At 46.3% G+C, this 12,500-nt stretch overlaps 1 protein-coding gene across 1 annotated transcript in view; it reads left to right on the top strand.

Moving 5' to 3' along the window:
* ppp6r2b (protein phosphatase 6, regulatory subunit 2b) overlaps nucleotides 1-7,203 on the top strand; it is a 26,034-nt gene extending 18,831 nt beyond the window's left edge. Inside the window, 4 exon segments of the mRNA XM_080002947.1 lie at nucleotides 1,408-1,547; nucleotides 1,894-1,990; nucleotides 3,623-3,747; nucleotides 4,786-7,203. Coding sequence (XP_079859073.1) covers nucleotides 1,408-1,547; nucleotides 1,894-1,990; nucleotides 3,623-3,747; nucleotides 4,786-5,030 — 607 coding nt within the window. The 3' untranslated portion in view covers nucleotides 5,031-7,203.
* The last annotated feature ends 5,297 nt before the right edge of the window (nucleotides 7,204-12,500 follow it).

The following is a 12,500-nucleotide window of genomic DNA, read 5'->3' as shown; positions in this document are numbered from 1 at the left end:
GAGCTCGGCGTGGTTCAGAATCACGACAGTTGCTGCTCTGCTGTTTATATAGAAACGACTGGATTTGTCCTCATCTCTATCTGTCTTTTAGCAAAGCCCCTGTCCCTCCGCCCCCCAGGACAACGCCCATAAAGACACTTTCCCCGAACTGAACATTTACACAGCGGGGCGTTCTGTTATCGCAGCGGGCAAGGTCACGCTGAGTAAACCCGCGGCAAACCGAGGCCGCCGCTCACATTTGCAACTAAAGAAAAATAACTTGGCCGCATAGAGTTGAAATGGCAAGAGCAGACGGCCATAAACAGGTATTCGGGTGGCAACGAAGAGTAGTATGGCTTCGCCTGCCCCTGCACTCGGCTCGCGTCAAAATGGCCGCTGTGGTTTGCATGAAGTCAAATCGGTTTTGACTCGCTCAACCTTCCAGGGTGTCCACACATTATTTTTTATTTTATTTTTTTTAAAGTTTTCATTATATCTAAATCTCGAATGACCTGGGGGTCGCGGGCCAGGTTGTTTTTTGTTCTGGGGGGGCCGAGCTGAAAATCAAGGTAAAAGTGAACTTACTTGTTATGTAGTTTATTGCCTAATAATAATATTATTCATATTAATATTATATAATATTATTTTCCTTGATTTTCAAATCGGCCCTCCAGGACAAAATGACTTAGCCAGCTTGGCTATTCAGAATATAAAAGAGAATAAAATAGACGGACATAGACAGACAGACGATCATAAAAAATCTTATATATATTTTTATAATATATTTTTCTGATTCACCCCCCCCCTTCACCAGTTGGAATATTCCGTGCCGAGTTTGCTTTGGCGGGTCACACTCAAGCTCTGGGCTCCAGACCGTTAGGGCTCACAGCGTTAGGAGGGGACCACTGCAGAGCCTCGCCTCATTAACCCAAATTACAGCGGCACAGATTGATTGGCTTCATTATATTACCCCTTGGTTTATCGGTCAGTCAGGGCTGCAGCTATAGGTGGGTGGGTGGGTGGGTGGGTGTGTGATGGAGAAGAAGAGGCAGAGTCCATAAAAGGTGTTATCTACTGATTGCTGCAGCAGCAGTTTATCCAGCGACCTATTGATTCCTTTACGCTGCAATATTTTTCTCTCTTCCTCATTTTCTCTCTCTATCCAACCCTCTCTTCCCCCGTTCCGGTTAATTACCTCGGTGTGTGTGTCGGTGTGTGTGTCTGTGTCTGTGTCTGTGTCTGTGTCTGTGTCTGTGTCTGTGTCTGTGTCTGTGTGTGTGTGTGTGTGTGTGTGTGTGTGTGTGTGTCTGTGTGTGTCTGTGTGTGTCTGTGTGTGTCTGTGTGTGTGTGTGTGTGTGTGTGTGTGTGTGTGTGTGTGTGTGTGTGTGTGTGTGTGTGTGTGTGCGCGCGCGTGCGTGTGTTCTCCAGGGGAATTAATAACAATAATCTGGAAGAGCGTCCGTACATTCAGCGGCAGTATGTGAGCCAGCGGATCATGCACTCCAACATGGCCGCCCTCACAGAGCTTCCCCCCGGCGTGGAGCCCTCCGAGTGGCTCGCCACCAACAGTAGGTGGACGCCACACGCACTCCACTCCACAACACAGACCAGCAGAGAGGCACAGATACCGTCAGCGAGAAACTACTCCTGTTGTAATAACTACTTGTTTATTTTAGGATTTTCTTTAAATCTTTTGGTTTATTTTTCTTGTTTTTTGTTCATTTTTAGTTGTATTGTATATTGCCAATCCCCCCCCCCCCCAAAAAAAATCTACATTTTTTTGGTTTATTATACATTGCCACGTTCTACCTATCTATTAAATTCTATTAAAAAAGTGTTTTTTTTAATTTGCCGTCTGAATATCTGCTTGGTGTAATGCCATATTTTGTGCTGTTTCTCTCTCTATCTCTGCAGCGATAGCATTCTTCAAGCACGTCAATCTGTTCTCCAGTGCTCTGTCGGAGTTCTGCACCCCAAGCACCTGCCCGACTGCCTGTGGACCAGGCAACACGTAAGATGAGATGCACGGGACACACACACACACACACACACACACGTACACTCACACTGAACGAACACATACACTGATCCTTGTGCTTTTCAGCCCCCATACAGTATGTTCCTCTCATGTTTAAACTACGATATGTACAATGCTCCCATTAATCAATCAATCAATCAATCAATTACTCGACATGTATGAAGCACTTTTCACAGGCAGGGATCTATGCAGTATGTTTCACATTAAAAGGGAAACAATAAAAAAAAGATTCCAAATATTGATATTATCCACTTTTGAAAGGGCTGCAGTTGTCTCATGTTTTGCGAAGACCAGAGAAGAGGGCATTTCAGTTCGATCTCGTCCTCCCGTTCAAGTTCAACAAATGAGTTGTCACATACGTGGGAGGGATAGGTTTTTCAGAATCTGACTGAAACGGAACACTGAAACTCTTTGCGTTGGAACAAATGGTTTTAAATCGTTTAAAAAAAAAAAAAAAAAAGCTGTTTCTGTGACGTTCAAGATTCAGGTCAACCTTTTCTTATCCGATCACTGCCCCACAGAGAACGTATGGGCAGAGCTTTTATGTCACGTTTCTTAATGATCTTGTACAAGTCACGTGGGGGATATGTTGATGATGTCGTTCAGCATGTTGCGTGACCTTGCTTTTTTAGTGCTAATTGTCTGCAGAGAAACACACCAGTCCCCACCAAGACAAATTCCTTGTTTATGGAAATGTACTAATGATTAAACCGGTTCTGATTCAGCACACTCGGCTACCTCTGGTCGGTTGTGGTGGGGCGGGCCGCACCTTTGCGCAGCCGGGCGTGGGGGCCCCGCTGGCCCGTCGGCGCATGACCTGTCTCTTGGCCTGCGGTGCCTGCCTGGCGCCGGCAGCCCAGGTTCTGCGCTTGCGGCTGCGTCTTGTGCCTGCACATGGGGCTGGGTTGCATGTGCGCGCCTCAGGGACTGGGTTAAGCTCCTCGGGGGGCCGGCGTGGGTGTTTCCCCGCGGGCTTCCGGCTTCTCTGGGGGCCGGGGGGTCTAGTGTCAAGGGTGGCTTCGGGGCCTATTCCTCTGCTGGCAGGCGTTACGATATAATACCGACCTCATATACCAATTGGGACAAGTCCCGTACACTCACTGGTGGACACTACACACACACACACACACACACACACACACAGTCTCATCACACACACACACACTTTCCCTGGACTTAATTAACTCTGTTTCATCGATACATGTTGTCGTCTGACCTTTATGTTTTTCCATTGACATGTTTTGTTCTGCGTTTACTTGTCTCACCCGTGGTGATTCTCCCTCTTGGAGTAGTAATGATGATTAGTTGTTTATAGACCAAAACATAGTGAGATGGTTTTCCACAGAGGGGGGGCTGGTGGTGGTTCTGTGCTCTGCTCGTCCCACAGCTCGCACACAGGACAGAGTTATTGCAGCAGTTGTTGACGATTTAATAATGAATAAATAGCTTCATTGCAGATTGAGAGGTTGAACTCCACTTGCAGACTAACTCTGTCCCAGATGCAATGGCACAAACACTCTGTTGTACGTCCAGCATGCTGAGAGCAAAGGGTTAAATAAATAAATAAATAAATAAATAAATAAACAGATTCTGGTTTGTCCACAGGGTTTATGTGTGGACGGATGACCATGGCAAGAAGCTCAAGTGCTCGGCTCCACTTTACTTTGACTACGCCATGTGCTACATCCAGGAGCTCATCACTGATGAGGACGTGTTCCCAACCAAAACAGGTGAGCACATTCCCCCTTTCACAGTCTGTACGTTCCCCCTTTCACAGTCTGCACATTCCCCCTTTCACAGTCTGCACATTCCCCCTTTCACAGTCTGCACATTCCCCCTTTCACAGTCTGTACGTTCCCCCTTTCACAGTGTGTTTCCAGCGGTGACCGAGCTGCTGACTGACTGCTGACTGTTTTTCATGTTTGCTTTCTGCCACCTTCCTCTTTCTATTTCTATGCATCTTTTCACTGACTACTTCATGTCTTGATTTCATTGTTGCCGTTTTGATGAGGACTTCCAGACTGAGCCTCTTCCAGAACACTGCGTTTGTTTGTTTTTTGTTTTTACTTGAACTTTTTTTTAATGAGCACAGAGCGCACGGAGCGGTGCACAGACAAAGCTCATTCACTTGCACGCACAAAGAGGATGTATGAGGACGTATGTGTCACATTTTGTGTGTTTATATATATATATATATATATATATATATATATATATATATATATATTAAAGATTCTGCTGAACCACCGCATATTTTTCCCGAATGTTCATTTTCAGATTCAAACAATTACAAGGCTTGAAGTTAAATCAATCAGTCAATATTCTACTGTGATTGAAGGTTTTTCTTTTTACAATTCAATTGTGAAATAAAGATATGTTATTCATATCAATTCATGCATGAATTCATCTCATGAATCACAACACGTAGGCCTGGCTGACAGGAAAGAGCAGTTTATATGTTGAGTGTGTACAATGTTGTGTTGGTCATACTATAGAATGATTTATTGTTGTGTTTAGTGAATAATACAGAAGATAAGGAACTAAAAAAAATTGCATACTAAATCGCAATTACAAAATTGGTCAAAAAAAAAAATTGCAATTTGATTGTTTTCCCAAATCGTTCAGCCCTATAAAAAAGGGTTATCTAATGAGGTGCTCCTCTATTACGCTGTTTCCGTTGTCAGTGGCGGGGTCCGCCTTTCCCTGCAGGAACGCGCAACACATACGCCTTTCCATCGATCAACCTTCCTCTTCCTGCCTCCATCAAGGTGCAGCATTCCCTCCGGGCTTCGTCTTCCTGGTCCAGAAGGTGTTCCTGCTGCTGTTCAGGACGCTGGCACACTACTACTGGGCCCACTACAGAGAGACGCTGGCGCTGGGGCTGCAGCCGCACCTCAACACGCTGTTCGCACACCTGACGCACTTCTGCCGCCAGCACGCGTTGCTGGAGGCGGAGGACACGGCGCCGCTGCGGGACCTGATCGGCGCGCTGCAGCGGTACAGCTACGCCTGAGGACGGGCAGGCGCCGTGCGCGGGGCTCCGGAACCTTCTCCTGCCGTGTATACCATTTTTAATCTGTTGTGATATGCTGATATGCTCGTGGGAGACTCCGCCCGCAGGCACCGGTCGAAGAGGGAGAGGCGGAGGCTTGTTGCAGGCGGGTTTTTGTTGAACAAACAAAAAGGCTCGCTGGCAAACATGGAACATGAATAATATTTAACTTTGTTGACTGGTCGGTCGTTGGCAGCGATCTGGACCGCGCCGCCCCGGTCACTGCAAGACAAACAGCACATGAGAAACCCCTCCGAGCCGATGCAGACAGACGGGGCTGATCAGATCGACTCGGTTTATCCCGCACCTGCGCTGCCTCCCGCAGAGCGCTGCTCCGCCCGCCGCGACGCTGCATGTAATTATTATATTCAGAGTGATATGATATGATTATGGTGCATTGGTGATGTTTTTTTTTAAATCAGGTGAACTTGTTAAGGGTTGTGGCCAATCGCCAAGTGTTCGGCACAGACGGCGTCGACGGTGAAACGAGTCTGGAATTGCTCTGTAGCAGGTTTCATTAAATCAACAACGGTGGATAAGATAAGCAGAATGTGGGGCGGTTAAATCCTGAGAGGTTCCAACACACGCCAACCGATTATTATGAGCACAGATCCACGCCGTTAATATTTTACCTCCGGTTTCATGCTATTTATTATTTTTATTTAAAAAAAAAATTGTCCACTCCACTCATCAGAACTCAGAAACTGGTGGATTTTAGTTGTTTCGTTTTTGATTTTTATTGACATCACCCTCAGCTTGTTATATGTCTGCGTTCTTTCCAGTGCTTCCGCGCCTGGATCAATCCTAAAAGCGCCTTCATTCCTGTAGAGTTTTACAAAGTGACGCTTCCCTGCTCGCATTCATGCGCCGGAGGTCGACCATGAAAGGCGACAACCAGTTGATCAGGACGAGTCGGTGCTGCCGGGTGGGCTTGCAGGCCAGCGCCCCCCGCCGGCGGGACGGCGGAGGAGCCCTCGTTTCCCCACGACAACGCGGAGCTTCACGTCCACGGGGAGACGCCCTGGGCGTGGACGTGGAAAAAGTCCTCGGCGATCCGCACGTTTGTACGCAGCAGCAGCGGGACCCGACGCCCGCCTCCCAGACCCCTCAGCGCGGGGGGGAGCGCGGTCCAGGGTGTATTCATAAAGGCCTCGTGTTAGGGATGAGAAAACATCATTTTTAGAATTTATTATTATTATTATTATTATTATTATTTAAGAGGCTCAAGACTCATGAAGATGAATCAAATGAGTCCCGACTTTTTGGTGGTTTTATCAAGTGCGTCATCACTCTTTGAAGTACTTACAACAGTAAGGGTTTAGAAGAAGTAAAACGCCATAGAATGAACTCAATTGATTTGTCACTCAGTTTGTGATTTTTGTGCAATTGTGGTCTGGAGGCGCAGTTCGGACCGCAAATGCGGGTCAGTGCGACGAACCGTGTGACGTAGCGCTGAGCGAGCGGAGTTGGCGAATTGAACTTGTTACCAAATCCCGTCGGAAGTGACGGCAAACGCACGTTGTTATCAACCAAACCTTTGTTTTTTCCTGAAAACAAACCGTCCAGTTCCACTTCTACTGTCGCCGCAGCGGATTCGATGGACCGTTCCACGTCAACGGCAGCCATCTTGGTAAGGTGCCTCAACGGACCGCGGATTCAACAGACCGTGCCACGTAAGCAGCAGCCATCTTGCTAAGGTGCCTCAATAGAGATTATGGGTTCAACAGACCGTGCCACGTATGCAGCAGCCATCTTGGTAAGGTGCCTCAATAGAGGAGTTCAACAGACCACGTCAGCAGTAGCAGCAAGTGAAACATGAGCTGCAGATTCGTCTGGTTCCCAAGGCTTCAGTTTGTTTAACAGTGCAGATCCCAAACTGAGCGCTACAGAGGCATCCGAACAGTCCGTACCACAGCTTAGGGCCTCAACAGACCCTCGCGCTCGAGGTGGAAAGGCTGGGAAACGGGGAGGCCTACCTGGGGAACACAAGCTGGAGGCATTAAGCAAGCGGCGTTACACTAATCTGAAGGTCGAAACGTGACCACGACTGAAGGTTCAGACAGACAGGCTGCGTCACCGTCTCACATAGACACCCTAAAATGAATGTATTTTAGAAAATAGGAAAAGGTGTAGTTCCCCAACTTTTTAATGAATTTAAAATGATTTTGCATCCAATTAATAAAAAAAACCAAAAACAATTGGAGAGTTGTGAAAATCGTATTGTATAAGTTTGTCTTACTTTACACAGCAATGTAGGTGTACAGCTACTCCTCACTTAACGACCAAGTTCCATTGCTATGACCAGGTCGTTAAGCGAATTGGTTGATAAGCGAGGACCCGCGTTATTTCCCAGTAAGAACACGTGTATATAGTGTATAAAGTATACTGTATATAGTGTATATAGTATATATAGTGTAAAATTGTCTATATAGTATATATAGTGTATAATTGTGTATATATTGTATATATAGTGTATATAGTATATATAGTGAATATAGTATATGTAGTGAATATAGTGTATAATTGTGTATATATTGTGTAAATGGTATATATAGTGTATATAGTATAGCTAGTGAATATAGTATATAGTGTATATAGTGTTATTTCACCAGAAGGGGGCGTGGCCATTGCCAACGCTAGTGTCGCGAATATTGACAGACTGTAGGAACAAGACTGAGACTGAGAACAGAGAAGAGATGAGATGTATACAGTGTATATAGTGTATATATTATACTTTATACAGTGTATATATTGTACTGTATACAGTGTATACGGTATAGAAGGCGGAGGCGGCACGCATGGAGGCCCTTAAGAAGGAAGCAGAAGCGAAGGCTGCACTAGCAGCGGCAGAGGTGTTTGAAGCTGCGAGACGCTGCGGCGCTGGGGAGCGGCTCCCGCTTTGGCACAGGGGCCAAAGCGCCGCACGGGGAAGACATCAACGCACATTTCAGCGACCAACACAGCGGCGGGGCCAATTAGCACACAAGGAACCTTCCACAGGCCACGGACTCTCAACGTAGCTTAAGTCGCAACGGTGACACCCCATCCCCCCCCCCTTCTGAGCCCGACCACCTTCCATCCCGTACCAGCTCCCAGAACCCGGCAATACAGAGGCCCTCAGGAGCGGCAGTACGAAGAACGATCTTTCAGTATGTGGGCTCAGACATATCTCCTGGAGCTCGGCAGTACGGAGACCCCCAGGATGCGGGCTTGGCCGTACCACCCCCCAGAGCCCTTCATCACGGAGGACCCCAAGTTGCGGGCCCCCCTTATGTTGACAACGGCCCACTCGGCCACGGCAGACCCCCGGCTGATGGGGCCACAACGCAGAGTGCCACAGCGATCACCACCGAGCAGCTCTTCATGGCGGTCTCCCAACCTGGGCAGCACAGAGGTCAGACACCGCGCTCAGTGGAGGACAAGGTGCTACTGCGCACGGCGGGGGGGCCTCGGCAAGAGAGGGTGCAGCCCGCTGTGTGAACAGGCAAGACTAGAGTCCTAGAGAACGGACAGCCCAGCAACCTCCGACCCTGTGAGAGCAGCATCTGCGTGAGAGAGAAGTTTCCAGGGGGACAACACGAACTACGCAAAGATGTGGGGGGAACACGTCTTCAACCACTCAGTCGACGACGATAAACTCGTACCCTCAGCCGAGGAAGAGGCCTTCTTCGACATCACGGATGGGGGGTTCTTCAAGGACGAGGCTAACAGTTGGGTCCCATTCCCAACAACAGGGACCAGGCCCCCAACCGCCAAATGCCACTCTAACGAGGCAGCCAGAGACGAAGGACCGCTCTGTGGACTTGGAGGTCTTTCGCAGTGGACACACCGAACCAGCTCCCGTGCTGAAAGATGGCGGGGAGCGCCGGTATCTACCAAGTTCGGATTCTACCATGTCCACCTGGGGGGGGGGGTCCTGGTTTGCTTCAGGACTAAGCGAGCTGCGATCATGGCCGACATTCAGCAGATGTTCTGCGGCGCCTCCACCAAGGCGGTCGGTGCCGTCGCATACCTCAAGGTGGCTCACGAGGAAGCTCAGACCGAACCCGGGCTCAGCACCCCCAGACTCAAGCACCCAACCGGACCACCCGACGAAGGCTTTGACCTTATTAGCACCAGAACCGATGGGGAGCTGCACCCAGTGTGCGTCTGTGTCGCGCGCCTTTCAGGCCGAGCTCTCCAAAGAGCGCCTCTACCCTCGCCCCAGGGTATTCGTCCCTGGAGGGTCTGAAACCCGAGGAGGACAAGGGAACAGCAAGCGGTGGGCAGTCACCTTCACGTGCATGACCTTACGTGCAGTGCACATGGAAGTGCTGGAGTCAATGGACTCCTCCTGTTCCATTAACGCCCTCAGACGCTTCTTTGCCATCGGAGGCCCCGTGAGCCAGTTCAGGTCAGACTGTAGGACACAGCCTTGTGGGCGCCTGCAAGGAGCTGCAGATAGACTCCATCAGCCCTAGTGGCAAGCAAGGAAACAGGGTCGGACACACAAGATAATCCACATTTACTGCTTTCTTTATATACGTGAAGTGGAAGAAGCTTGAAGTGGTTCATTCTGATTCATTGGATTCGTAATTGCAAATAAATAAATTGTTCGTCCGAAAAATAAAATACAATGCAGTACTTTTGATTGTGTGTACCCCTCAAAAGCCTCAGAAAACCCTTCTTCATCTGTGATATTGACATTACAGCGATGGGTGGTGACGCCACAAGGGGGACGTACAACATTTGGGTTGCCAGGTCTGGTTTGGTGTTGCACTGATTTCACTTACTGACTCTTATTTTATTTTTAATTCCCTCTCTGATTTCCCCTTGAGGTGTGCGGCAGGGCCATACCGTATCAGAGCTGAGGATGGAACACGACCCCTCACACAAAAAAAACAAAAAAAAAAAAACTAGCCAGAGCATCTTTTTCATGGCAGGGAGCTGGATCGCTCTCAGCGCACACAGGCCGTCTGTTCTCGGGGCAGACAGGGGATGTGTTAATGCACAAGCTGGATGGAGATGGAGTCTCACAGTGTTAGAAGCACAGCTTAGGGGGTAATACAACAAAGTGCTGAGTCACACACACACACACACACACACACACACCCACCCACCACTTTAATTAACACTGGAGTCACCTCCACATTCAGAGCGTTCTTCTATTTTTTTTTTCTCCATCAGCTCGAGACACTAATATTCTCATGACTAATGAGAATATCAGTGTCTGGAGATATGGATTCTTTCTGGAGGCTTTTTAATACTGCTTGTGTTAGTTTGTCTTAGAATTAGATTCTTGTTTAGATTTCAGTGTCTTATCACCAGATGCGGCTCATTTCTCACTGGTACTTCACCTCAAACTTATTTTTTGTTTGCATGGCCTTCCTAAAGCATAACAAAAAAAAAAAAAGCATTGTAAAAGGTTATGAAATGCGATATAAATAATGAACTACTTACTTAATTATACATGTGCTTAGTTGTGTACTTAAATACTTAATTACTTAACTCACTTATACTTATTAATTTACTTAGGCAAACTCTGTAATCGCTGAAGTCAATTGTCTTAAAACATTGCATTACCTGCAAAACTCTGCAGTATGCAGGATCAGTTCTGTCTGGATATGTGAGGTTTCCATTTCATCCCCATTAAACATCTTATCAAATTTACCATGCAGGGTACAAAACATGGGTACACATGCAAAGGTCACCTACAACATACAGTATATTATTTGTTGAATATTTAACTGGCAAACGGAACAGATTCACAATGCTGTGTACATGGTTGCAACTAAAATGTAGTGACATAAAGTACACAACTGTCAATTATATCAACTGACACATCTGGTTTGCTTTTATAAGCATTTTCTGCAAAGCTAAATGTCAACTTTTGTGGGTTTTTTATTTATTTATTTATTTATTTATTTATTTATTTATTTGTTCATTTATTTTTACAGGTGTCAAAACAGACAGTCGCAGGACAGAATGTCAACTTTTATAAAGGGCACACAAGCATGAACCTGGATTGAAATGTTCTATATCATGTCAAGAAAAACAAAACAAAAAAAAGAAACAGCCGAAACCTTTTTTTTTTTTTTTTTTCCTCCTGAACCAACCTGCATTAGCAAAAGCCTAAACTAAGCTTTTTCAACAGAGACATTGCAATCTCACAACACCTCCACAATCCCCGCTTAGCCTTATCGGCCGAGCAATATCAGAAGCTAATTATTTATGGGTAACGATTATAAGCAATGCTCTCTAATCTTACTCCACATTTCAAGGTCTAACCAACGGCAGCCGCTGACTGCATGTCATTGTGTCAGATGGTTCTGCTTGAAATACTGCTTTGTTCAAATTTGGACATTTTTGTGGTGCAATCCCCCAAAAAAGTAGCCCATTCCTGAGCGTGTCTCTGCCTAGGCCTGTAGCACCAACAGGAAGATTTAATATGTTCATGAAATGGGTGACGCTTTATATGAAGCTCCTTATAATAAACGTTAGTAAATAGGTTAAAAGGCCCTTTCAAGTCCTGATAAGGTCACGCTTATTAACATTATGTGTTGATGGGAATAAAGGAAATAGTAACAATAACAACAACAATAACAACAGATGACCTCAAATGAACAGCGTCCTTGAGGATTAGCAGAGATGTATATTTCATTAGTGAGTGGAGGAGACGGTGACCCACACCCACACCCACACCCACGCAGCCTCCATCAGGCTTTATAAACGCCACTGCTCTGGGACGCCAGTCGCTCCTCAGGCGAGCACCATGCGCGCCGCAGCTCTGAGTGCGCGTCTTTTTTGGGGGGAATTATCAACGAGAGGCACTAGAGTGACCAAATAAAGTGTACTGAATTGTCACAGTCGCTAAATAACTAATACCTTTTTTTTTTCTTAGTTGATATTTATTCTGTACTTGATTTTTTTATTATTATTATTTTTTTTAATCATAATTTCTTAATCATCCAATTCACTAGGATTCATTGGGATTCCTTGGCAGTCGCCTCACTCCAGATGTTTTTATAGTGGGTTCACCTTCCCAGACCGGGACCCAGACCCGCCATGCGTCCACCCCACCCGGCGTGGATGTGCCTCGTCCTGAGCATCATCGTCGTGCCCGCGGAGCTGCGGTCCAGGGCGCTGCCCCTGCGCTCCGTGGATCACCCTCACCCACCAAGGTGCGGCTCACCACCACGTTTTCCTTGTTGTTCCTCTGGGAGGTTTGGAATTTAACATATTTATTTATGATTTTTAAACATAATAGTTTACGTTTGTTATCACATTTAATATTTATATAATTTAATAAAATATATTTGCCAATGTTTTTGTATAGTTTGTATAATATTCGATATGTATAATATTTTTTCGAATATTTAATATTGTGAAATATATAATCTGTAGCATATGTATTTATAATATTATATTTCTTTATACTATAAGTCAATGTTA

The sequence above is a fragment of the Zeus faber genome (genome assembly GCF_960531495.2).
Source record: "Zeus faber genome assembly, chromosome: 6".
Taxonomy (NCBI): domain Eukaryota; kingdom Metazoa; phylum Chordata; class Actinopteri; order Zeiformes; family Zeidae; genus Zeus; species Zeus faber.
The sequence above is the reverse complement of the archived record's forward strand: the minus strand, read 5'-3'. Positions and strand labels throughout refer to the sequence as shown.